This window comes from Coenobita brevimanus, chromosome 6, assembly GCF_032717465.1.
Source record: "Coenobita brevimanus isolate Jiangsu-jjx chromosome 6, ASM3271746v2, whole genome shotgun sequence".
Lineage (NCBI taxonomy): Eukaryota > Metazoa > Arthropoda > Malacostraca > Decapoda > Coenobitidae > Coenobita > Coenobita brevimanus.
The window spans coordinates 40713042-40740834 of record NC_136959.1 but is presented as its reverse complement, the minus strand read 5'-3'; the positions used below and the strand labels follow the sequence as shown (position 1 = coordinate 40740834).

At 40.9% G+C, this 27793-nt stretch overlaps 1 protein-coding gene across 1 annotated transcript in view; it reads right to left on the bottom strand.

The window, feature by feature from the left end:
- The window catches only part of LOC145399677 (uncharacterized), a 148493-nt gene that overhangs the window by 50902 nt on the left and 69798 nt on the right, over positions 1–27793 (bottom strand). The window contains exon 4 of the mRNA XM_080272223.1: positions 24455–24622. Within this exon, the coding sequence (XP_080128349.1) occupies positions 24455–24622 (168 nt within the window). The remainder of the gene's footprint in view (positions 1–24454; positions 24623–27793) is intronic.

Genomic DNA, 27793 nt, shown 5'->3' with positions numbered 1-27793 from the left:
TTTATGTACGTGAACGCTATTCTCATATTTGCAAGCAGTGTATACATGTTCCGTACCTTCTCGCTGATGTGGTCAGCCGGAGATAGTCTGTTATTGATAATCACACCTAGGTCTTTCTCTCTTTCTGATGTGTATAGGGTTTTATTTCCTAACTTATATTCCCAATCAGGTCTTTTTCCACTTTTACCAAACTTGATTACATGACACTTGTCAACACTGAATTCCATTTGCCATGTACTACTCCATTCATTAAGTTTATTTAATTCTTCTCATAGGTCTTTACAAGAGTCTGTGTTAGTAATTCTCCTTTGTATTTTTGCATCATCTGCAAACATATTCAGATAGCTCTCATTTCCAGTGTTACTGTTCATATCATTTATATACACTAAAAACATGATTGGTGCCAGCACTGAACCCTGTGGTACTCCACTAGTCACTTCTTTCCATGATGAGTAGTTTCCTCTTAGTACTGTCCTCATTTCTCGTTTCATGAGAAAGTCTTGCATCCAACAAAACAGTTTGCCTCGAATTCCTCCTTGATGGTACAGTTTCCATAAAAGTCTTTGGTGTGGTACTGTGTCAAAAGCTTTCTTGAAATATAAATAGATACTGTCCACCCATCCTTCCCTTTCCTGTATTGTGTTTGTTACTCTGTCATAGTAGCTCAACAGATTAGTAACACATGATTTTCCTTTCCTGAAACCAAACTGTCTTTCTGTTATCATACTGTGTTCTTCTAGATGATTTACCCAAGCTTTTCTTATAAGCTTTTCTAATACCTTGCTTACAACACTGGTCAGTGATACTGGTCGGTAGTTGAGTGGATTTTGTCTATTTCCTTTCTTGAATAAGGGGACAATATTTGCTTTTTTCTAAATATCAGGTAGTTTACCTTGACTCAAGGATTTCTTGAAAATTAAAAATAATGGTTTACTTAACTCCTTTGCACATTCTCGTAATACCCAACATGAAATTTCATCAGGACCACTTGCTTTTCCTCTGTCTAATCTACTTAACTCCTCCTGTATTACTTTTTCTGCTATTTGTATATCTGGTAGTATGTGTGGACATGCGTGTTCCACACAGTCCCTCTCAAAATTTTTTTCTTCTGTAAAAACTAATTGGAAATTCTTCTTTAGTGCTTCACAGATATCTTTTTCTTGTGTATAAGTGATTCCCTCGTCCGTAATGGATTGTATTATATCTTTTACTTTGGTTTTGCTTTTGATATAGCTGTAAAACAGCTTTGGTTGATCACTACTTTTATTTATTATATCCTCCTCAAACTGTTTTTGGGCTTCCCTCCTTATTCTTGTATAGTCGTTTCTTGCCTGTTTGTAATTATTATACGCCCTTTCACTATTGTGTCTTCTGTATCTATTCCACAACAAATCTCTCCTTTCTTTTGATTTTTTACATTCTGTATTGAACCATTTCTGTATTTTCTTATCTGCTTCTTTGTGCTGTGGGATGTACTTCTGGACTCCTATTTCATAAAATTCACATAATTTTTTATATTCATCATTTCATTGTCAGACGCCATGTATCCCAAACGGAGTGGGCAAGGGCTTAGAGTTAATTGTTTTACAGGGAGGGGCACTAATCCTCCACCAACCCATATACAGCATTTAAATCTTGTCCTCTAAGCTCATTTTCCCAATCAACTTCTAAGAAATACTTCTTTAGGTCTTGATAATTTCCCTTTTTATAGTTTAGGCTCTTTTTGTAACTGTCGTTGCTGTTTACTATGTCATATGCTATCCTGAAGTTATAATTTAGTACTGCATGATCGCTTTTGTCGAGTGGAGGGTGATATATTAAACTGTCAATATCATTTTCTTGCCTAGTAAATATTAGATCTAGCACTGAAGGTACATCAAGTCCTCTTTTTCTGGTGGTTTCCCTCACATGTTGCATTAGGAAAAACTCTTGTATGAGATCCAGGAGCTTTTGGTCAACAGTGTTCTTGGCTAATTATATCTAGAGTACAGAGTATTCCAATTTATATTTGTATTGAAATCCCCAGTCAGTATAATTCTTTCCGATTTCTCTTCCATTTTATGTAGTAATGATCTTATACTATGAATTGTACTCTCTGCCAGGTCCTCATATTCGTCTCTTTCCCATGTATTTGATCTGGGTGACATGTACAAACTGGCTACAATTACTTTACCTTCAGATGTGTTGATCTCTACTGCAATCAGTTCTACTTATGATGGTACATCTAGTTTTATTTCCTTGAGTTTTAGATTTTTCTTAGTTAATATTAGAATTCCTCCTCTTATTTTTAAATTTCTGTCTCTTCTCCATATATTGTATTCTTCTAAGTTTAGTATGTCATTGGATATCCTTGGTGTTAATTTTGTTTCAGTTAGGCATATTATTTGTCGTTCATTTTCTCTGACATAATCATTCATCTCTAGTAATTTAGATACCATTCCATCCACATTTGAGTACATCAACTTTATCATCTTGTTTATATACTTGTCATGACATGGTTCTACTACCTTCCTCCTTTTTCTTCCATCCTGTTTGTGTACCACTTTCGTACCTGCAATCCTATTACTTTTTAAAATTTCTTCTTCTCCTCTTCTGATCTTCCCTCATTTTTTGTTTTTGCTTCCTCCCTTTCCTCTTTCAGTAATTCCAGTTCCTCTTGTGTTAGGCATCTTTTTATTTATGTGTGTGTGTGTGTGTGTGTGTGTGTGTGTGTGTGTGTGTGTGTGTGTGTGTGTGTGTGTGTGTGTGTGTGTGTGTGTGTGTGTGTCTGTCTGTCTGTGTGTCTGTGTATTTACCTATTTGTATTTACCTACTTGTAGTATACAGGAATTGAGCAATGCTCGTGTTGTCCTGTCTCCATATCCACATTTATCTAGTCTACTTTTACATACATGAATTTTTTCTCCTGCAGCACCTCTTTGTCTAAGTCGTCCCAAATATCTATGTATTTACCTAATATACCTAATTGTGATACACACGAAATGTGTTATGCTCGTGAGTTTCTGTCACTGTTTCTCAGTAAGTCAAATTTAGCTTTAAACTCGTTTACCTTTTTAGACTGGACGATCTCTTTGTCCAGGCTATTCCATAAGTCTATACTTCTATAAGGAAAGCTATATTTCTTGATATCCTTCAAGCAGCTTGACTTTTTCAATTTCATTCCATCTCCTATTGTTGTTCTCTTATCCCATATAAAATATCTTCTCGGTCAATTTTATCTACTCCTATCATGGTCCTGAACTCTGCAATCATGTCTGCCCTCTCTCCTTTCCTCTAAGGAAGGCAAATCCAGCTTTTCTAGCCTCTCTCTGTATGACAGATCTGCCAGACTGGGGACCATCTTGGTTGCTGTTCTTTGTATTCTCTCAATCTTGTTAATATCTTTCTTTTTGTGTGGAGACCACACTACTGCTGCATATTCTAACCTAGAGCGGATCATGCCCACTATCAATTTTTTCATCATCTCCTCACCCACATAACGAAATGCTACTCTTATGTTAGTCAAGAGTTTATGTGTCTCTCTAACTATCTTCTTAATGTGTTTTTCAGGTGACAAACTATCTTGGACCAGCATTCCCAAATCTTTCTCTTCTCTCATTTTTGTGATTAATTCATCACCCAACAAATAATTCAGTGATGCCCTTCTGGTACTTATACCCATTTCCAATATTTTACATTTCCTTATATTAAATTTCATTTCCCACATCCAGCTCCAATCATATATCCTATCCAGATCCTCCTACAGCATTTTACAATCCTCCTCAACCTCTACCTTCCTCAAGATCTTTACATCATCAGCAAACAGACTTGCATAACTGTTCACTCCATCTACCATATCATTTACACCAAGCCTTGAGGGACTCCACTTGTTACTTCCCTCCATGCAGACATCTTATCCTGTCCTCATTTGTCTATCTCTCAAAAAGTCTCTCATCCATTCCAGGAGTTTCCCCTTCAGTCCTCCTATATACTCTAGTTTCCACATTAGTCTCTTATGAGGTACCTTCTCGAAGGCCTTCTTTTATAAGAGGTACCTTGTCAAAGGCCTTCTCTAAGTCCAAGTACACACAATCCACCCAACTGTCTCTTTCCTGTACCACATCAATCACTCTTGAGTAAAAGCTCAACAAGTTAGAAACACCGCTCGCTGGTGCAGTGGTAACGCTCTCGCTTTGCCAACTGGTGGACGGGAGTTCGCGCCTCGCTCAGGTTGCGAAAAGTTTCACTGACGAAGTGGGTGGTTACTGTCCCCCTTGAGCAAGGGGACGGGAGTGTGCGTGTGTGAAGGTCACAGCCTTGCCCTTAGATCGGACTATATGAGCTCTCAGCTCCCTTCCGGGAGGGTAAAAAGCTAACGATCACGACCATCCAGTGATCCTGACCGACCCGGTGAATTACATGACCTTCCACTTCCGAATCCAAAGTGACATTTAGCCAAAATATTCATCTCTTCCAGATATTTTATCCATCTGTCTTTCATAATTCTCTCACACAATTTTTCGACCATTCTGGTTAGAGACATTGGTCTATAATTCAGGGGTTCTTCCCTGTTTCCTCCCTTATAAATTGGTATCACATTTGCCCACTTTGTGTGTGTGTGTGTGTGTGTGTGTGTGTGTGTGTGTGTGTGTGTGTGTGTGTGTGTGTGTGTGTGTTCTTACCTAATTGTATCTTTACACGAATGAGTCAAGCTCGTACTGTCCCAAGTCTTAAACCATATTTATCGTACATATCCTTAAGTTTCTCAAATGTTTTGGCACACACTATTTCATTCGGTAGTGCATTCCACTGATCAATTGCTCTATTTGGGAAACTAAATTTCCTTATGTCTTTATCATCTCTCTTTTTATGCAGTTTTTAGCAGTGTCCTCTTGCTGATGCATCCCCATATGTTATGTAATCATTTATGTCTATTTTCTCCTTCCCTGATATTCATTTATATAGCATAATCATGTATCCTCTTTTCCTTCTCTCCTGTAGTGTTGGTAGATTCAGTTTTTTTAGTCTTTCTTTGTAGCTTAGATCCCTTAAGCTTGGTACCCATCTTGTAGTGGACCTTTGAACTTTTTGAATCTTGTCTATGTGTTTTTTGAGATAAGGACTCCAGACTACTGATGCATACTCCAGGGTTGGTCTGATGAATGATGTTATTATCTTTCTTAGCATGTCTTCATTTATGCATGTGAATGCTATTCTCATATCTGCAAGCAGTGAATACATGTTTTGTGGTAGGTGGTGGCGACCATCATCCACTCACTTGATGTAGTGCTGCCTACTTCTTCCTTAGCCTTTATCATTCTTTTTCTGTGCCTGCCCTCCTCTCTTCCTATTTCTCCCATCTTTCCTGTCACTTCTTGTTGCTGTTCTTTCCTTTACAGGTGGCTTTACAATGAGTGAGAGGCCAAATGGTTTCCTGTAAGCCACGAAACCATTTACAACGCTGAGTGGTAACCATATAATCAAATCATACGTGCTCCCTACGTGTCAACAAGAGGGTTGGTGGAGGGTTAGTGTCCCTCCCTGTAAAGCAAATAAAGTCAAATGGCCACCCCTTATGGGATTATGGCGTCTGGCAATAGATAGATATAGTATACATGTTCCGTACCTTCTCACTGATGTGGTCAGCCATAGAGAGTCTGTTATTGATAATCACACCTAGGTCCTTCTCTCTTTCTGATGTGTGTATAGGGTTTTATTTCCTAACTTATAATCCCAATCAGGTCTTTTTCCACTTTTACCAAACTTGATTACATGACACTTGTCAACATTGAATTCCATTTGCCATGTATTACTCCATCCATGAAGTTTATTTAATTCTTCTTGTAGCTCTTTACACAAGTCTGTGTTAGTAATTCTCCTTTGTATTTTTGCATTATCTGCAAACGTATTAATATAGCTTTCACTTTCAGTGTATCATTTATCATTTATATACACTAAAAACATTTATATACACTAAAAACATGATTGGTGCCAGCACTGAGCCCTGTGGAACTCCGCTGGTCACTTCTCTCCATGATGAGTAATTTCCCCTTAGTACTGTTCTCATTTCTCTTTTTCTGAGAAAATCTTGCATCAAACAATACAGTTTGCTGCGGATTCCTCCTTGATGGTACAGTTTCCATAAACGTCTTTGGTGTGGTACTCTGTCAAATGCTTTCTTGAAATCTAAATAGATACAGTCCACCCCTCCTTCTCTTTTCCGTAATATGTGGAGAGGATGTAGGGTGAAAGACTGACGAAGAGAGTGTGAGTAAGGTGGAGAGGGGAAGAGGGAGGGGGAGGTCGAGGATGAGATGGAGGGATGGGGTGGAGAGGTATATGAGAGAGGGGGGGGTGAGTTGGGAGCGGGACAGTGAAATGGCAGGGGACAGGGCGACGTGGAGGCGATTTGTTTGTGGCCACCCCGAACGGGATTGAGGCGTCTGGCAATAGATAGATAGATAGATAGATGTTGCTCTATCATAGTAGCTCAACAGATTAGTAACACATGATTTTCCTTTTCTGAAACCACACTGTCTTTCTGTTATCATATTGTGTTCTTCTTGATGATTTGCCTAAGCTTTTCTTATAAGTTTTCTAATACCTTGCTTACAACACTGGTTAGTGATACTGGTCGGTAGTTGAGTGGATTTTGTCTATTCCCTTTCTTGAATAAGAGAACAATGTTTGCTTTCTTCCAAATATCAGGTAGTTTACCTTGTCTCAAGGATTTCTTGAAAATTAAAGATAATAGTTTACTTAACTCCTTTGCACATTCATGTAGCACCCAACATGAAATTTCATCAGGACCATTTGCTTTTCCTTTGTCTAATTTATTTAACTCCTCCTGTATTACTTTTTCTGATATTTGTATACCTGGTTGCATATGTGGCCATGAATGTTCCACATAATCCCTCTTAAATTTTTTTTCTTCTGTAAAAACTGATTCAAAATTCTTATTTACTGCTTCACAAATATCCTTCTCTTGTGCATAGGTGATTCCCTCGTCTGTAATGGATTGTATTTTATCTTTAATTTTGGTTTTCCTTCTGATGTAGCTGTGAAATAGCTTCGGTTGATCACTACTTTTATTTTTTATATCCTCCCTGGGGGTAGGGGGGTTTTTCAAGAGTACTCCCCCAGTATCCCTGTTTGTCGTAAAAGGCGACTGAAAGGGTTGGCGGAGGGTTAGTGCCCCTCCCCGGAAAACAACTAACTAAAAAAACAAACAAGAAGCCTCGGACAAGGACTGACCAAACGATGACGACCCAGGACCGGACAAAGGACTTGATAATGAGTACATGGAATGTATGAGGAGCGAATGATGAGATGAAAGAGAGAGAGATTGTCCAGGTGCTTGAGGGTGCGAAAGTGGATGTATGTGGAATAACTGAAACAAAATGGAGAGGAGAAAGTGTGAGAGAATGGGAGTATGGATGGGGTATATGTGCAGGAGTAGATGACAATGAGAGGGCAAAGGAAGGAGTGTGTATAGTTGTGAGTAAAAGATGGAAGAAGAGCATAAGACAGTATGGATCAGTTGGGTCAAGGATTGTGTGGGTAAAGTTGAAAGTTGGAATACAGATGTGGGCGATTGTGTGTGTGTATGCGCCAACGCAAGATCGTGCTAGAAGAGTGAGAGAAGAGTTCTGGACAAATGTGAAAGTGTGCATGGAAAAGTTTGGAAGGAATGAGAGAGTGTTTTTGATTGGTGATATGAATGGTAAAGTTGGTAATGTGAAGGTGGATGGAATAGTTGGTGAGTGGGGTGTGCCTGCCGAGATAGATGAGAATGGGAGTGCATTAGTGGACATTTGTGCTGGGAGGGGGTTGGTGATAGCCAATACCCTCTTCAGGCATAAAATGATCCACAGGTATACATGGCAAGTGATGAGAAGGGTGGGTGGTGAACTGAATGAAAGGAAGGCAATGATTGATTATATGTGTGTGGATGAAAGGATGCGAAGATGTGTAAAGGATGCAAGAGTGTATAGAGGTTGGGGGAGTGGACTTTCTGACCACTACTTGGTGGTGGCCAGAATTAGGATGCAAGTGAGATGGAGGAATAGAAGAAGGGAAAGACGAGAGAAAGGAGTAGTTGCAAGGAGATTGGAAAGGTTACAAGAGGATGAGAAAAAGGCAGAGTATAAGAGAGAAGTGGAGGAACGATTGGGCAAATATGAATTGGAGCAGATGGGAGACGTGGAAGGTGTGTGTAAGATATTTACAGAAGAAATATGTGCAGCATGTGATGTGGTGTGTGGAAGGAAGAGAAGGAGGGGGGGGGGTGCAAGGAACAGCGTGGTGGACTGAAGAGGTGAAACAGGCTGTGGCACAAAAGAAGAAAGCATACAATGAATGGGTGAGAAATAGGGGCGTGGAAGAAGTTGAGAGGCGGAAGAGAGAGTTATATGTGGAAAGGAAGAGAGAGGTGAAAAGATTAGTAAGAGAGAGTAAGAAGAGAGTGGATGAGGAATTTGGAAGGAATTTGAGTGTAAAGTGGAGGGACTGTAAGAAAATGTTCTGGAGAGAAGTGAAAAGAGTAAGACAGGGTGGAAGTGAAGTTAGCAGGGGAGTGAAAGATAAAAATGGTAGATTACTAGTGGAGAAGGGAGAAAAAGTGAGCAGATGGAGAGAACACTTTAAGGAATTGTTGAACGTAGAGGATGGAAGTAATGTGAGTATAAGTGGCTGGGGAATGGCTGGGAGAAGGAGGGAGGTGAGAAGACAGGAAGAAATCAGTAGGATAGAAGTTGTGGAAGCAATGAAGAAAGTTAAATCAGGGAAAGCCCCAGGAATTGATGGAGTGTGTGGTGAAATGCTGAAGCATGGGGGAGAGATAGTAGTAGAATGGATGTGGAAGACGTGCAGATTGGCCTGGGAGGAAGGTAGAGTCCCGGAGGATTGGAAGTCAGGTATAACTATTCCCTTGTACAAAGGAAAAGGGGAAAAAGAAGTGTGTGGTAATCATAGGGGCATTTGTCTTCTTAGTATAATAGGAAAAGTGTATGGTAGGATACTTATAGACAGAGTTAGAGAAAGAACAGAGAAATTAGTTGGAGAAGAACAGGGAGGCTTAAGGAAGGGAAGAGGTTGTGTAGATCAGATATTCATTCTTAGATCTTTAGTGGAAAAGTTTCTAGAGAAGGGAAAGAAGTTGTATGCGGCTTTCATGGATTTGGAGAAAGCATATGACAGGGTGGATAGACAAGGATTGTGGAAAGTGTTAAGAATATATGGAGTAGATGGGAAGTTGTTGAATGCTGTGAAGAGTATGTACGATGGTGCGAAGGCTGCAGTGCTTGTGGATGGTGAACTAAGTGAATTTTTCTCTTTGAAAGTTGGTTTGAAACAGGGATGTGTCATGTCTCCATGGTTGTTCAATCTGTACATGGATGGGGTAATAAAAGAGGTACAAGGTAGGGTAGTGGATGTTGGAGTGGCCCTGGTGAGAGAGGATAGTGTTTGGAAACTCCCTGTACTGTTGTTTGCAGATGATACTGTGTTGTTGAGTGAAGACGAAGGGGAGCTGCAAGGCTTGATGGATGAGTTTGAGAGAGTGTGTAAGAAACGGAACCTAAAGGTGAATGTAGGGAAGAGTAAAGTGATGGTCTTTGAGAAAGGTGAAGTTAGTGAATGTACAGCGAGGTTAGATGGTGAGGAATTGGAAAATGTGAGTACGTTTAAGTATTTGGGTAGTGTGATGAGTAAGGATGGAGGTTTGGAGGGTGAAGTGCTTGAAAGGGTACAGCAGGGAAGAAAGGTTGCTGGTTCCTTGAAAGCAGTGATAAGAAACAGGGAAGTGAGCATGGAAGTGAAAAAGTTACTACATGACAGTATTGTGATACCAACTCTAACGTACGGAAGTGAAGCTTGGACATTGTTGGAAGGACACAAGTCAAGAGTGAGAGCAGTGGAAATGAGTTATTTAAGAGGAGCCTGTGGAGTCACGTGGAGAGACAGGCTGACGAATGAGGATATAAAGGAGCGTTGTGGTGTGGATGTGGATGTGATAGGAAGCGTTATGAGGAACATACTGAGGTGGTTTGGCCATGTGGAGAGGATGGAGGGTGAAAGACTGACGAAGAGAGTGTATGTGAGTGAGGTGGAGGGGGGAAGAGGGAGGTGGAGGCCGAGGATGAGATGGAGGGATGGGTTGGAGAGGTATATGAGAGAGGGGGGTGTGAGTTGGGAGCAGGGCAGTGAAATGGCGGGGGACAGGGCGACTTGGAGGCGATTTGTTTGTGGCCACCCCAAACGGGATTGAGGTGTCTGGCAATAGATAGATAGATAGATAGATATCCTCCTCAAACTGTTTTTGGGCTTCCCTCCTTATTCTTGTATAATCGTTTCTTGCCTATTTATAGTTGTTATATGCCCTTTCACTACTGTATCTTATGTATGTATTCCACAACAAATCTCTTTTTTCTTTTGATTTTTTACATTCTGTATTGAACCATTTCTTGATTTTCTTTTCTGCTTCTTTGTGCTGTGGGATGTACTTCTGGACTCCTATTTCATAAAGTTCACAGAATTTTTTATATATAGCATTTCAATCTTGTCCTCTAAGCTCCTTTTCCCAATCAATTTCTAAGAAGTACTTCTTTAGGTCATGATACTTTCCCTTTTTATAGTTTAGGCTCTTTTTGTAACTTTCATTGCTGTTAACTATGTCATATGCAATCCTGAAGTTGCAATTTAGTACTGCATGGTCGCTTTGCCGAATGGAGGGTGATGTATTAAATTGTCAATATCGTTTTCTTGCCTAGTAAATATAAGATCTAGCATTGAGAGTACATTGAGTCCTCTTTTTCTGGTGCTTTCCCTTACATGTTGCGTTAGGAAAAATTCTTGCCCAAGATCCAGGAGCTTTTGGTCCCAACAGCTTACTTAGCTTATTATATCTAGAGTATTCCAATTTTCATTCATTTTCATTCATTGCCAGACGCCATGTATCCCAAACGGGGTCCTCATATTCGCCTCTTTCCCATGTGTTTGATCTGGGTGGCATGTACAAATTGGCTACAATTACTTTCCCTTCAGATGTAGTGATCTCTACTGCAATCAGTTCTACTTGTGAGGGTATACCTATTTCTATTTCTTTGACTTTTAGATTTTTCTTAGTTAATATTATAATTCCTCCTCCCTTTTTTAAGTTCCTATCTCTTTGCCATATATTGTATTCCTCTAAGTTTAGGATGTCATTTGATATCCTTGGTGTTAAATTTGTTTCAGTTAGGCATATAATATGTGGTTCACTTTCTCTGATATAATCATTCATCTCTAATAATTTAGATACCATTCCACCCACATTTGAGTACATCAACTTAATCATCTTGTTTATATACTTGTCATGACATGCTTCTACTACCTTCCTCCTTTTTATTCCCTCCTGTTTATGCACCACTTTCGTACCTGCAATCCAATTACTTTGTAAAAAAATGTATTCTTCTCCTCCTCTGGTCTTCCCTCATTTTTTTTTTTTGCTTCCTTCCTCTTCTCTCAGTAAGTCCAGTTCCTCTTGTGTTAGGCATCTTTTTATCCATACATTTTTGAACTTCTCTTTTTCCATAAGATTCTTTGAATTTTTTAGTATCTCCTCCACGGTGTTTACACTCTGGAAGGTTAACTTTAAGGGCCTTGACTTGTTGCTCTCGTATTTCCCCAACCTTTTGTGTTCCTCTATGTCTTTACTACAGATTTCCTCTGATACTTCCTTCAGTATACTCATTACATTTGCCATCTCCTTTTTGTCTCTTGAGATCTTGTTTCTTAGTTCTTCCTCTTCTATACCATTGATTACAATAGATTTGTTGATATCTGCTGAATCTCTGACTAATTTAGGATTGTTTTGGATTATTCTTTTCACTTCCTTTTTAAAGCTTTTTGTTCCACCCTTGTTTCTAAGTCTTTCTTTACTTTCACCAATTCAGCATAAGAGGTTTCCACATCTTTTTTGTAGCTTTGCACTGCTTCATTCACCTGTGTTATCTTCTCCTCAGTATCACTGCTCTGATCTATCAGACTGTTCTTACCTAATTGTTCTCACCTAATTGTATCTTTACAGGAATGAGTCAAGCTCGTACTGTCCCGTGTCTTAAACCAAATTTATCGTACATATCCTTAAATTTGTGAATTGTTTTGGCACACACTATTTCATTCGGTTGTGCATTCCACTGATCAATTGCTCTATTTGGGAAACTAAATTTCCTTACGTCTTTATCACCTCTCTTTTTATGCAGTTTTTTGCAGTGTCCTCTTGCTGATGCTTCCACATACATTAAGTAATCATTTTGTCCATTTTCTCCTTCCCTGATATGCATTTATATAGCAAAATCATGTCACCTCTTTTCCTTCTTTCCTCTAGTGTTGGTAGATTCAGTTTATTTAGTCTTTCTTCGTAACTTAGATCCCTTGAGCTTGGTACCCATCTTGTAGTGGACCTTTGAATTTTTTCAATCTTGTCTATGTGTTTTTTGAGATAAGGACTCCAGACTACTGATGCATACTCCAGGGTTGGTCTGATGAATAATGAAAAATTATTTAGTCTAACCTGGTACAGAGCTTGACTCATATAAAGATACTAATTTAGGTAATGCCACTGGCCGTGTTGGTTCGGTACGGAGCGCCGATGTCGCACGTCTGCCTCCTTTGACTCCCTCTGTGTGTGTGTGTGTGTGTGTGTGTGTGTGTGTGTGTGTGTGTGTGTGTGTGTGTGTAATTCACCGGGCCGGTCAGGATCACGTGATGGTTTTGTGATCATCGGCATTTTACCCTCCCAGAAGAGAGCTGAGAGCTCATATAGTCCGATCTAAGGGCAAAGCCTTGACCTTCACACACACACACACCCATCCTCTTGCTCAAGGAGGACAGTGACCACCCGGTTTGTCAGTGAAACTTTCTCACATCCCGGGCAAGGCGCGAACCCCTGTCTTAGCAGATGCTAGGCGAGAGCGTTACCACTGCACCAGCGAGCGGTGTGTGTGTGTGTGTGTGTGTGTGTGTGTGTGTGTGTGTGTGTGTGTGTGTGTGTGTGTGTGTGTGTGAGGACACCAGGCTGGTCGGTGTTTACCGGAAATCCATTCTTTTACCGAACAAAATTCGATAAATTCCACCAGCTCAAGGTTGTAGCTAAAACTGAAATTCATTAAAAGAGGATTCAGTATATCAAGGGTATATCAAGGGTGAATGAAGTGCATGAAAGGGAACAGCAGGGTAGAAAAGTTGCTGGTTCACTGAAAGCAGCGATGAGAAGCAGAAAAGTGAGCATGGGAAAAGAGAGAGAGAGAGAGAGAGTGTATTATGATCCCTACTGTAATGTATGCATGTAAAACTTGGACCCTGTTGGCAGGACTAAAGTCAAAAGTGATAGCAGTGGAATTAGTTGTCTGTGAGGAGTATGTGTAGATATGAGAACAGACAGACAGACAAATGAGAAAGTGATGGAGCATTGCAATGATAACGTGGATATGACTAAAAGTATTAGAAAAAATACTTTGAGATGGCTTGGCCATATGGAGAGGATGAAGAATGAGAGACTGGTGAACAAAGTATGTGTGGGTGAGGTGGGATGGGGGGGCGATGGGAGGGGCTGACTGAGGATGAGGAGTGATGGGACAGAGATATATGAGAGGGGGTGCAAGATGGAGAAAGGGCAGCCTGACGGCAGAGGAAAGGGTGACATGGAGGGGAATTTTTGCAGCCACGCCTTATGGGTTTAAGGCATCTGGATCTAGACTAACAGGAAGACAGAATAATGAGTGGGGAAACTAATCCCTACAGTCCTTTCCCTTTTTTGTCCTCACATTTGCAGAGATTTGGGGGCCAATACTGTATTCTTTATTTCCTACCCCAGGGATTCATTATAAAGCTACCGCACAATATAACAGTTGTAATACTTGGCACCTTTTTGATTATCACTCAGTATACCCTCAATATAAAAAGTATAAGCACCCTTTCAGTGTGATACATTACGATACACGGACTATGACTCATGGGAAATGACACGGTAATATCGCTGTATCCTTCATCTGTGTTGTTATCTTACATTTTACAGGTATTTAGCTGAATTTGTCATAGTAACATTGTACTACATGGCAACTCAACCATTTCTTTGAATTAAACAGGCATGCTAACACTACCTACTGAACCAGAGACATAACATTTCACATCATATCCAACCCCAGGGTGTTGATACTTTCTTTATCGAGGGTACAGTCACCTGAAGGTAGACTACATCAAGTGAGTGGATGATGAGTACCATCCACTACAGTCAATCCCTGAGTAACGCATTTTTGTTCTAACCCAGTCAGAATAATGCAGCAGGTCATACTCAACACGGGGAAAATTTTGGGTTTACGCAGGAAATGTCACCTGGTCAGGCAACACAACTTGAAAGTCACATGCGATGACATCACCCACCAGACTCACCATGATTGGCTAGCTTACATCTGGGTACATCCACCTCCAATGACAAGGTCAACTCTGTTGTTTCACCCCTGCTCAACTTAGATGCTGAAGAAGGAAGTGCAGGAGCAGCAACATCTTAACACTGACAACAACAACACTGGTGGTGGGGAGCAGGGGCAGAGCACCAGGGAGCCATGCATCAACACACAGGTACCCAGCCCAATTTTTGGTATTTATTATGTACGACGGTAATGCGGTATTCTTAATCTTCCTATTGGAATGTGTTGACAGGATCCTCTGTGATTATTTTACAGATTAGCATATGTAGTGCACTTTTTTTAATCTTTGGTTTTCAAACATGTTCATGAACAGAAGGTTCCATTATTATTTTTCATACAGCATATACTGTATCTTGATTTTACTTATGAAGCATTCTGCTTTAATCACTATGCACTATTTTGATAACCAGTATCATATCTTAATGGATATCTCCTCTGTGATGTATATAAAGAATTGTTTCATGCATGGTCGTGTGACGACTGACAAACGCACCACGATTAATGAAAGCTTTTAATGCAGTATACTGTTTTGGCGCAAGTTTTCCCTAATGCACATCTCAGTTTGCATGCTGCAAGGTAGGTTATAATCACCAGGGAATATGGGGAGCAAAATCTCCCAGTTAGCTTTCAATGACTACAGTCTGCTATTTATGGTTGTTAATTGTATACATCTGAGTTTGTTTGGTATGCTGAAGTCATATCCAGTTGGTGAGATCGGCAATAACCAAGCTATCAGGCATTCAGGTGGTTTTCTGTAATGTCGCTAAGTAGGTGCGGTATATTTCGTTTCTATCTATCAATTATCAAATGCCTCAATCACGTGAGGGGTGGCCACAAAAAAAATCGCCTCCATGATCATGTGGGTGAAACAGTTCAGGGATATGAAAGAGTACATGGGGGATGTGCATATGGTACAAGAAATGAGGAAGGGGAAAGGATACTCAAGTTTGGGGAGGAAATGAACATGATTGTGTGCAACACACTTTTTTGGGAAAAGAGAGAGTAAGTTGATTATGTACGAGGCTGGGGGATAATAGCAGCCAGACAGACTACCTTCTAGTCAGAAGGGCTGATAGGAGGTTAGTGAGGGATGTTAAGTTACAGGGAATGAGGAGTGTGTACAGCAACCCAAATTATTGATATGTGACATGGTGCTTAAGGAGTGGGTGACAAATAAGAGGACCTATGCACCTAGGAGGAAAAAAAGGAAGTTGAAAAACCAAACAGTAAGAGATGGCTTCTATAACGAAATTAGGAGTGGTGGCTGAACAGGGAGATGTTGACAGAAGTGTTAATGAATGGTGAAGAGCCCTCAAGACCAACCTCTTGTGAGTTACTGATTCAGTATGGGGATGGAAAAGAGGCCCACCAAGACATACAATGACTTGGTGGTGGGATGAGGGTGTAGAAACTGCAGTTAAGGAGAAAAGAAGGCTTTTCTGGGAATGGAAGAAGGGTGGTAACAAAGAGGAATACTTGGTTGCCAACCGTAGGGCTAGAAAAGAGGTTTACAGGGCGAAGTTTGAGTCACAGAGACTTTTACCTGATAACCTAAATCGTGTGGAAGGGAAAAATATGATTTTTAAAGTGGCAAATCAGATGATGAGGAAGAATGGGAACACCACAGGTGAGCAGTGTGTGAAGAATGATGAAGGAAGGGTTGTGGTGAATAGTGGGGATACTGTATTAAAGACGCAAGGAGTTAGCATCATAGCCGGCTGTTGAATGAGGAGTTTGACTGGGACAGAGAAGGTTTGGTGCCTGCAGATCCACTGTCTGGCCCATGGCCTTTGAATGATGCTGCTACTGTGAGTTAGGTGACAGGCAGAATGCTGGTGGGGAAGGCAGCAGGTGTGTCTGGGTTGACTACTGAAATGCTGAAAGCCTCATGAGATACAGGAGTGAGGTTAGTCACTAACCTGAAAAATACGATTATATATGAGTGTGTTATCCCAGATGATTGGCAGAGGGGTGTAATTGTAAATGAGTACAAGGAGAAGGGTGATGACCTGGAAAGAGGAAATTATTGAGGCAAGAAAGTCTTGGTTTAATCACGCTTGTTCTAATCCTGTCCACAACAAGGAGAAGGCCTATAAAAGGTACCAGAGCCAACCCACCCCTGAATCACATCTTTTTTATGTTTCTGCCCAGAATCGAGTTAAGTCTGTTCTTCGCTCTGCTAAAAATAATTTCATCCATACTAAATGCTCTCTTGTGATAGGTGGGGGCGCTCACGATCCATTCACTCGATGCAGTTTTGCTTTGGGTGTCTGCCCTTTCCTCTCTTCCTTACATCCTCTTCTTTCTTTACTTCATTCATTCCCCATCCTTCTGCCTACAGGCAACTTTACACTCCCTCTTCTGTCTTTCTTTCCTTCATTCTTTCCTCTTCCTTCTGGCTATGAGTGACTCTACACTGAGTGACGAGGCAAACGGTTTCCTGTACACCAGGAAACCATTTACTATGCTGGGTGGTAACCATATAACCAAATTATGGCACCTGGTGGTTTAGTGGGTAATTATGGTGCTCCAATCGGATTGAGCCTATGTAGGTTTATATCCAAAGGGTGGTTGGGGTTTACTGTTCACGTAATGCCATTCAGGGATTAGTGAGGCTGGTCACTCTCATCTTAAATGTCAGGACCAACTTGCCTAGCCTCGGGCTCCTATGCTCCTCATGGGATAACACAGCATTGGATAATGGACAGATGGATGGATGGACTAAATGCTCTCAACTCTCCAACTCGAATTCTTCCCGCCCCTGGCACCTTGCCAAAAACCGTTCTAACAACTTTACCTCATCATCCATCCCTCCTCTTTTTTTACTCTGATGGCTCTGTAGCTATTTCTTCTACTGATAAAGCAGATCTTTTGGCTCAGATTCTCTCCTCCAATTCCATCTTAGACGATTCCAGTGCTGTTCCTCCATCACTTGCCCCCTCTGACTTCCTCATGGCTGACACTAAAATTTCTTCAGCTGATGTATTTCCTGCCATCACTGGCCTCAATACTAACAAGGCATACAGGCCTGATGGAGTCGCTCCTGCTGTCCTCAAGAACTGTGCTTCTGTGCTTACACCCTGCCTAGGTAAACTCTTTTGCCTTTGTCTATCAACTTGTACCTTTCCTTCTTGCAGGAAGTTTCTTCTCATTCAGCCAGTCCCAAAGAAGGGTGACCATTCCCAACCCTCTAACTATAGTACAACTGCTTTAACATCCTGTGTCTCTAAAGTTTTTGAGCCAATTCTTAACAGAAAAATGTTCAAGCATCTTTCCTATCACAAACTTCTTTCTGATGTTCTGTCAGAGACGCTCCACTGGTGAACTTCTAACCTACCTTTCAGACTCTTGGTCATCCTCCTTTTCAGGACTTTGGAGAAAGCTTTGCCATTGCACTTGACATCTCAAAGGCTTTCAATCGAGTCTGACATAAATCTATAATTTCCAAACTGCCCTCTTACAGTTTCTATCCTTCTATCTGTGCCTTCATTTATAGCTTCCTTTCTGGTTGTTCTGCAGCCGCTGTTGTAGATGGCCACCATTCTTCTCCTAGATCTATCAACAGTAGTGTTCCTCAGGGCTCTGTCCTATCACCAACTCTTTTCCTTTTATTCATCAATGACCTTCTAAGCTAAGCTGTACATCTAACCCTATCCACTCGTGCACTGATGATTCCACCCTTCACCTTTCCATTCAGTTCCTGCAACATCCATCTCAGCAGATACTTCAACAAACAAGGGATGAGGCAATAGCACACCTAATGTCTGACTTGGCTCATATCTCCGACTGGAGTAAAAATAATCTCACTGTTTTCATTGCATCAAAGACTCAGTTCTTACACCTATCAACCCGACACAATCTTCCACAGGAGTGCCCACTAATGTTTAATAATATCCAGCTCAATCCTGCATCATCCTTGAACATGCTTGGGGTTTCATTCACTCGCAACTTATCTTGGAAAGATCATATTACATCTCTTGTAAAATCTGCTTCCAAGAGACTGGGTGTGCTAAGCTGACTCTGTGTCTTATTTACTCCTGCACAGTTGTTGACTTTATGCACAGGCTTTATTCGCCCCTGTGTAGAGTACAACTCTCACGTGTGAGGAGGCTCCCCACATACAGCTCTTCTCAATAGGATGAAGTCAACAGCTTTTCGTCTCATTAACTCTCCTCCTCTTACTGGCTTCCATCAACCTCTATCTCTTCGCCGCACTGTTGCATCTTTATCTCTTTTCTACCGCTACTTCAATGGTCACTGCTCCTCTGAACTGTCTGCTTGCATCCCTCCACCTCTACGACGGGCGCATAGCATTTGTTTAGCAACAAAATCTCATCCCTTTTCTGTCCAACTCTCTAATGCAAGAGTTAACCATTACTCCCAGTTCATCATTTATGCAACTGGTCAACTCTGGAACTGTCTCCCTCTGTCTGCATTTCCTACTTCCTATGATCTCCAGTCTTTTAAACGCAGTGTGTCCAGGCATCTCAAAATGAACGGATCTTGAATTTGGCTCTCTTTTGTACTTTTTTTTTTTTTTCTTGGAAGAAACAGTTTGCGGGCTCCTCGCCTTTGCTTCATTCTTCCTTGCATTAAAAAAAAAAAAAAAAGATACTTAAAGTACAGGAGAGAGTTCTAGAAGGTATGATTAGAGAAAGACAGAATATTGATGAGATTGCAGTTTAGGTTTTATGCCAGGCAAAGGGACCACTGATGTCATATTCACTGTTCGACAGCTTCAGGAAAAATATATAGAAAAGAAAAGAAAAATTTACTTTGTTTTTGTTGATTTGGAGAAGGCCTTTGACAGAGTCCCTAGAGAGGTGATTTGGTGGGCAATGAGAAAACCTGGGATCGAGAAGTGTTGGTCAGGATCAGTATGGCCATGTATGTGGGTGCTCACGCCCTGGTAAGGGTGAATGGAGATTTGAGTGATGAGTTTTCCATGAATGTTGGTATGCATCAGGAGTCAGTCTTGAGCCTCTTGTTGTTTATCATGGTACTTGAAGCCCTCTCATATGCCTTCAGATATGGACTCTCATGGGAGATGCTGTATGCTGATGATTTGGTGTTGGATGCTGAGAATGAAAGGAGGTGGAGGAAAGATTTAGAAAATGAAGGGAAGGTATGGGGCACAAGGGCTTAAGAGTAAATGCAGATGGAACAAAAGTGATGGTACCTAGGGATGAGGGTGGTACTGTCAAAGAAGGAGAGTGGTCATGTGTGATTTGTCACAAGGGCATGGGAAATAATTCCATCCTGTGCAGTGTTTGTGATAAGTGGGCACATAAGAGATGTAGTGGTATTAGAGGTAAATGCTGATTTCATGTGTGCAGTATGTCAGGGGGAGCAGGTGGATATTGCCATGCATGAATGGATTGAACTTGCTGGTGAGAGTGCACGGAAGAGTTTTGTTACACGGGAGACGTTAAGTGGTGAAGGTGGGGCTGGAGCTAGCTCTATGGCTAGAGTGAGGAGTGGTTAGTAAAAGTTCATGGAGCTGTTGCCTCTCCTGACAATCAGAGGGCTCTCCCTCCATGCTAAGGGATCTTTGTATGCAGCATGTGTTAGGAAAGTAATGCTGTATGGTAGTGAGACCTGGGCAGTAAAGGAAATGGATATTCACTGGCTCAAATGTTCAAAAATGGCAATGATTAGGTGGATGTATAGTGCATTCTTGAGTGCAAGGCCTGTGTAGGCTGGGTTTACAATAGAAGAGTTGAGAGGTAGGATGGTACTGGAATGTATTGGTGTTGTGATGAGGGGAGGTAGACTGAGATGGTTTGGGCGTGTGGAGAGGATGGGGGATGATAACTGGGTGCAGAAAGTGAGAAGTGTTAACCCTTTCATACATGGGGGCCCGGTGAAGAATCCAACCGCTCACACTCTTTTGACCCAGGATTTGTCCAAGAGAAATCAACCACTCACACTCTTTCAACGTAGGTTGAGTCCAACCATATAATTTGCTGTATTTTTTTCACAACAATTTGTTGTTGTGAAAAAAATAGTGTGTGAGTACTGTATATACATCAGTGAGTAAATGAATACATTACTGAACGATAAAGTATGGTGTTCTATATTCTTTATTTATTTATTTATTTTTCATTCATTAGGAAGATCATTTATTCATTTGTAACATGTATCAGTTTCATAACAATACAGTTAAAAAATAGGGCAGAGGGATGAACTGATTGTAATCATTTTTTGATGCTGCACAAATCACTGAGTGAGGAATGTGGGGAGTGTGAGGTCTGTGCAGACGAGAATGAAATGATAGGAAACAGTTCACTCAGAGCAGCCAGGCATGATGAACGAATACTGTTATTTCGTATGCCATAAAAAATATTCTAGTATACCTGGAAGTGTAATTTTTTTACAAAATGGATAGCAGATAAATGCTCTACAATATTCTATAATCAATGCCGAAATGTTTATATGTCTGTGAGTAAATAAGCATTGAATAAATAGGTGAATGATATGATATGGTAATTCTTTTTTTTTTTTTAATTTTTTTCGTTCATTGGAAGATCATTCAATAATTTATAACATAAACCAGTTTCAAAACAATATAGTTATAATAAGGGTGGGGAAATGAAATGATTGAAATCAGTTTCTGATACCAAACGAATCGCTGAGTGAGGAGCATAGGAAGCGTGAGGTCTGGGCTGGCGAGAGATTGTCACTCAGTACTTGGAAGTGGTCGGACTCAGGTGGCATCGAAAGAGTGCGAGAGGGTTAATGACGGGGATAGGGTAGTGAGAGGTAGACCAAAAAAAAGTCCTGGGACGAGGTCACTGAGTGTGACTTCAGGGTTAAGGGACCACATAGGGAAGCTGCGAAAGATCAAGCAGTATAGAGAGCTGCCATTAAGTGGCCAAGGCCGACGCATCCAAGCATGTTGGAGCCTTCAAAAATGAAAATAAAACGAAAATGATGTCACCCTGCCCAACGCCATTTCACTGCCCTGCTCCCGGCTCACACCCCCCTCTCTCAAATACCTCCCCACTCCATCCCTCCATCACGTCCTTGGCCTCCCCCTCCCTCTTCCCCCCCTCCACCTCACTTGCACACACTCTCCTCATTAGTCTCTCGCTCGCCATCCTCTCCTCTCCACATGGCCAAGCCACCTCAATGTATTTCTCCTAAGGCTTTCTATGACATCCACATCCACACCACCATGCTCCTTCACTTCCTCATTTGTAAGTCTGTCTCTCTACGTAACTCCACATGTTCATCTCAAACAACTCTTTTCCTCTGCTCTCACTCTTGACTTGTGTCCTTCCAACAAGGTTCAAGCTTCACTTCTACACGTTTGGATTGGTATTACAATACTGTCATGCAGTGGCATTTTTACTTCAATGTTCACTTCCCTGTTCCTTATTAATCATTTGTAAGTCTGTCTCTCCACATAACTCCACAAGTTCATCTCAAATGACTCACTTCCTCTGCTCTCACTCTTGACTTGTGTCCTTCCAACAAGGTTCAAGCATCACTTCCATACAATACAGTTGGTATCACAATACTGTCATGCAGCGACTTTTTTACTTCCATGCTCACTTCCCTGTTTCTTATCACTGCTTTCAAAGACCCGGCAACCTTTCATCCCTGTTGTACCCTTTCAAGAACTTCACCCTCTAAACTTCCATCCTGACTCATCACACTACCCAAATCCTTAAACATACTCACAATTTCCATTTCCTCCTCATCCAGCCTCACTGTACATTCAGTGGCTTCATTTCTCTCGAAGACCCTAACTTTACTCTTCCCTACATTCATCTTTAGTTCCTGTTTTTTAAACACACTCCCAAAATCATTCACCAAGCCTTCCAGTTCCCCTTCGTCTTCACTTAACACACAGTATCATCTGCAAACAACAGTACAGGGAGTTTCCAAACACTGTCCTATCTCATTAGGGCTGCTTCAACATCCACTGCCCTACCTTGTATCTCTTTCATAACCCCATCCATATACAGATTGAACAACCATGAGAACATGACACATCCTTGTTTCAATCCAACATTCAAACAGAAAAATTAACTCAGTTTATTGTCTACACACACTGCAGCCTTTGCACCCTCATACATACTCTTCACAGACATCATCAACTTCCCATTTCCTCCATATATTCTTAATACTTTCCACATTCCTTGTCTGTCTACCCTGTCATATGCTTCTCCAAATCCATGATGGCCAGACACAACTTCTTTCCCTTCTCTAGATGCTTTGCCACTAAAGACCTTTGAATATCTGATCTACACAATCTCTTCTCTTCTTAAAGCCTCCCTGCTCTTCTCCAACTAATTCCTCTGTTTCTTCCCTACCTTTGTCAATAAGTATCCTACCATATACTTTTCCTATTAACGTATGAAGACAAATGACTCATGATTACCACACACTTTTTTTTCCCCTTTTCCTTTGTACAGGGGAATAATTATACCTGACTTCTGTTCCTCCGGGACTCTACCTTCCTCCAAGGCCAATCTGCATATCTTCCATATCAATTCTAATACTATCTTTCCCTCATGTTTCAGTACTTCACCATATACTCCATCAATTCCTGGGGCTTTCCCCATTTTGACTTTCTTCACTACTTCCACTACTGCCGTCCTAAAGAGATCTTCCTCTCTTCTCACATCCCTCCGTCTCCCAACCATTCCCCAGCCACTTATACTAGCATTACTTTCATTCTCTATGTTCAACAATTCCTCAAAGTGTTCTCTCCACCTGTTCACTTTTTCTCCCTTCTGCACTGGCAATCTACCAATTTTATCTTTCACTCCCCAACTTACTTCTTTATCACCCTGTCTATCTGTCTTTACCTCTTTCCAGAACATTTTCTTACATTCCCTACACCCGGCACTCGAATCCCCTCCAAATTCCTCATCCACTCTTTTCTTACTCTCTCTTACTAATGTTTTCATCTCTCTCATCCTCTCTACATGTAACTCTCCTTCCATCTCTCAACTTCCTCTACACCCGTTTCCCATCCACTCACTATATGTTTTCTTCTTTTATGCCACAGCATGTCTCACCTCTTCACTCCACCATGCTGTTCTTTGCACTCACTTTCGTCTTCTCTTCACCCCACACACCACCTCACATGCTGCACAGGTTTCTTCTGTGAATATCTTGCACATACCTTCAACTTCCCTCATCTGCTCTAGATCATATATACCCAATCGCTCTTCAACTTCTCTGTTATATTCTGTCTTTCTTCCATCCTCCTGCAACCTTTCTACCCTCCTTGTATAGACTACTTTCTCCTGTTCTTCCCTTCTCCTACTCCTCCATTTCATTTGAACCTTGACTTTCACCACCACTATGTGGTGGTCAGAAAGTCAACCCCTCCAACCTCCGCATGCTCTTGCATCCATTACTCACCTTCTCATTCTATCATACACACACATAATCAATCATTGCCTTTCCCAAAAATGTTTTATCAAAAATCAAATGGTAATCACCTGAGATGTATCTAATACTAAAATTATTTTCCTTGAGATTGTAGGTCTATAAGAAAACAGCTCAAATCACTGCATCACCGTCATTTGTACTTACTCTCTTCTTTTATGTTAATACTATTTTAATACCATTCTTGTTCATAACTACAATACAGTTATGTCTCTTTCAGTGTTTTACCTGATGGTGGGTATAAGTTGGGGGTAATATTTATGTGGGGTAGGGTGGTAAGAAGGGGTAAATGTGGGAGTCTGGAAAAGTGTCCAGAACACATTGTTCCATTATACTTGCAAAGGATTTGAGTACCACAGTCCTTGTCCAGTCCATGTTGTCCGTGTTACTTGAAGACTAACTGTACTACAAATTCACAAAGTAGCCCTTAGCAGGATGGGTGCTATCCTCAGTTGAATAAAGTCAAGTGGTGGTAGCCACAAGAAAATTTGAAAGCCTTCCCACCTATGAATGCAATTAACCTCTTCCACACATTTTGAAAAAAAATAATAATAAAAAAAAATAATAATAAAGCTTTCAAGACTATGAATGCAACTAACCTCTTTCCACACAGCTCACAGACGAAGGGTTTTTCTCCTGTGTGAATCCGGCGATGTTCCTCCATGTTTCCGCGCTGGGAAAACCCTTTGCCACAAAATTCACATGAAAATGGACGCTCACCCGTGTGAAGTCTCAGGTGAGTGTCTAGATTTGCTTTTTGTGTAAATCTGAAATTTAATAATGACAATGAGACTAATGTTGATGATGATGAGGATTAGTAGTAGTAGTAGTAGTAAAAAAAAAAAAAAAAGTAGTAGTAGTACTAGTAGTAGTAGTAGTAGTAGCAGCAGGAGCAGCAGCAGCAGCAGTAGTAGTAGTAGTAGTAGTACAGTAGTAGTAGTAGTAGTAGTAGTAGTAGTAGTAGTGGTGGTAGTAGTAGTAGTAGCAGAAGTAGTAATAGTAATAATAATTTTAATAATAATAATTATTATTATTATTATTATTATTATTATTATTATCATTATTATTATTATTATAATAATAACCACAACAACAATAACAACAATAATAATCCATCCTCCCATCCATCCATCCAATCCTCTGTCACTCCATGAGAAGCGTAGGAACCCGGGGCTAGGCAAGGTGGTTCTGACATTATGTGTGAGAGTGACCAACCTCACTAATCCCTGAGTGGGATTTGTGAGCAATAAACTCCAACCATCCCTTGGATATAAACCTACACAGGCTCAATCTGATTGGAGCACATTAATTACCCACTAACCACCAGGCACCATAATTTGGTTATATGGTTACCACCCAGCATAGTAAATGGTTTCCTGGTGTACAGGAAACCATTTGGCTTGTCACTCAGTGTAGAGTTACCCATAGGCAGAAGGAAGAGGAAAGAATGAAGGAAAGAAAGACAGAAGAGGGAGTGTAGAGTTACCCTTAGGCAGAAGAAAGAGGAAAGTGTGAAGGAAAGACAGAAGAGGGAGTGTAAAGTCACCCGTAGGCAGAAGTAAGAGGAAAGTGTGAAGGAGAGAAAGATAGCAGGGGAAGGATGGAAGAAAGGAAAGGGCAGACACCCAAAGCAGGACTACATCAAGTGAGTGGATGATGATGATAATAATAATAATAATAATTATAATAATAATAACAATAACAACAACAACAATAATAATAACCTATCAATCTATCTACTGTATAGCCTGAGATCATAATCTCATAGGGAATGGCCATTTATCTTTAAGTTAGTGGATTTACTTGGAGTGGCACTAACTCTCCGCCAACCCACTTGCTGACATGTAGGGAACACGTGTGTTGGTTATGGGGTTATAACCTGGTGTTGTAAATGGCTTCCTGGCTTACAGGAAACCATTAGGCTCATCACTCAACATAACGCCAGCCAAAAAGGAAACAAGAGTAATAAGAAGTGACAGGAAAGATGGGACAATAGGAAGAGAGGGGGCAGAGACAGTAAAAGTGATAAAGGTGAAGGAAGAAGTAAACAGTGCTACATCAAGTGAGTGGATGATGGCTGCCACTAACTATCACAAACAATAATACTGTAATAATAATAATAATAATAATAATAATAATAATTATAATAATAATGATAATTTTGTTTTGCTTCATTAATATGGGCTCCCATGTGCTTGGATGCACTTGTCTTGGTACCTAATGATGATTCTCCACACTGCTCAATCTCTATTCAGTCCCCTATCAATGGGGTTGCACTCTATGACCTCATCCCAGGTATTTTTCAATCTGCTTCTTGCAAATCTACCCTTAACCCCTTAAGCCTGCAGTTATTTCAGGCAGGGTATGCCCCCCCCAACTGCAATTCAGGGGTGTTTTGGCAACTTTCACCAAAGTCAAACTGATTGTGTTTTGGCTAAAGAGGAAGAATTTACACACCTGACAATGCAATCCACACCCCTGTAGGCCTAATGGTTACTGCACAATAGCACATCAAAGTTCAAAAAAGTATATAATAGTTCTTTCTATCTATCTATAGCCCGACGCCCTAATCCCGCAAAGGGTGGCCGCAGAAAAAACGCCTCCAAGTCGCTCTGTCACCTACCATTTGACTACCCTCCCCCCAACTCACCCCCCCCCTCCCTCTTATACCTCTCAACTCCATCCCTCCACCTCATCCTCGGTCTACCTCTCCCTCTCTCTCCCTCCACCTCACCTACATACACCCTCTTAGTCAGTCTTTCATTCTCCATTCTCTTCACATGTCCAAACCACCTCAGTGTATTTCTCCTAATCTTCTCAACCACATCCACATCCACTCCACATCGTTCCTTCACTTCTTCATTCGTCAACCTGTCCCTCCACGTCACTCCACATGCTCCTCTCAAATAACTCATTTCCACTGCTCTCACTCTTGACTTGTTCCCCTCTTGCAAGGTCCATGCCTCGCTTCCATACGTCAGGGTAGGGATCACAATACTATATAATAGTTACCCCTTGAAAACAATCTAAAACGTGAAAATTTTAATAACTACAGTACAATCCCAGTTAACTGTGCGGCTTGGGGAATTCACCTTCCCGGTTACAGATTTTTCCCCTAGTTCTGATATTCAAATCTATACAAAGGCGATCATTATCACAGCAGTAAATACAATTCAGGTACTCACCACTCACATCAGGGGGCACACTAAGAGATTCCACCTGAAAAATTGCCTTGTAAACACACACCATGGTCATAATGCACGTGCATGTAATGCCTTGCAGTACTGGTACTGCAAAATGCACAAGTCCATTCTGTTAACTACCGAATAATTTCTTGTATGTACTGTACTCATGTGGAAAACTAAAGAAATAAAATCCTGAATATTTATTGGTAAATTATCACGACACCTGTGCCCCCACATCAGCTTTGTTTACGATCCCGGCCCCAACTGACCGCCACCATTCCGCCACTGTTTTGCGCCATTCTGTTAACTACCGAAGTATTCATTGTATGTACTGTACTCATAAAAGTGGAAAAATAAAAAAATAAAACCTTGAACATTTATTGGTGAACTGATGTTAAGACTGCACTGTAGAATTATCACACCTGTGCCCCCACACAAGCTTTGATTACGGTCCCGGCCCCGACTGACCTCCATCATTCCACCCATCACCTGCCGCCAATCAGCTGTTTTGCACAAAATAAAATACATGATGTACTTATGAAGTGCAAGCATATATATTTTTTTTTCTTCCAACAAAGTAAACCTTCATTCCTACTAACATTTTTTTTTTTCATCTCTGCCAGCACACATGCGTTCTAAGATGAATTTATGTGGTGCAAGTTAGAGTCGGTCCGTTAGGAAGAAAAACACCGGAGTTTGCTGATTTGCTCTCTCCCGAGATGTCTGGCTTACAAATTCCATGCCTGTCTTTGA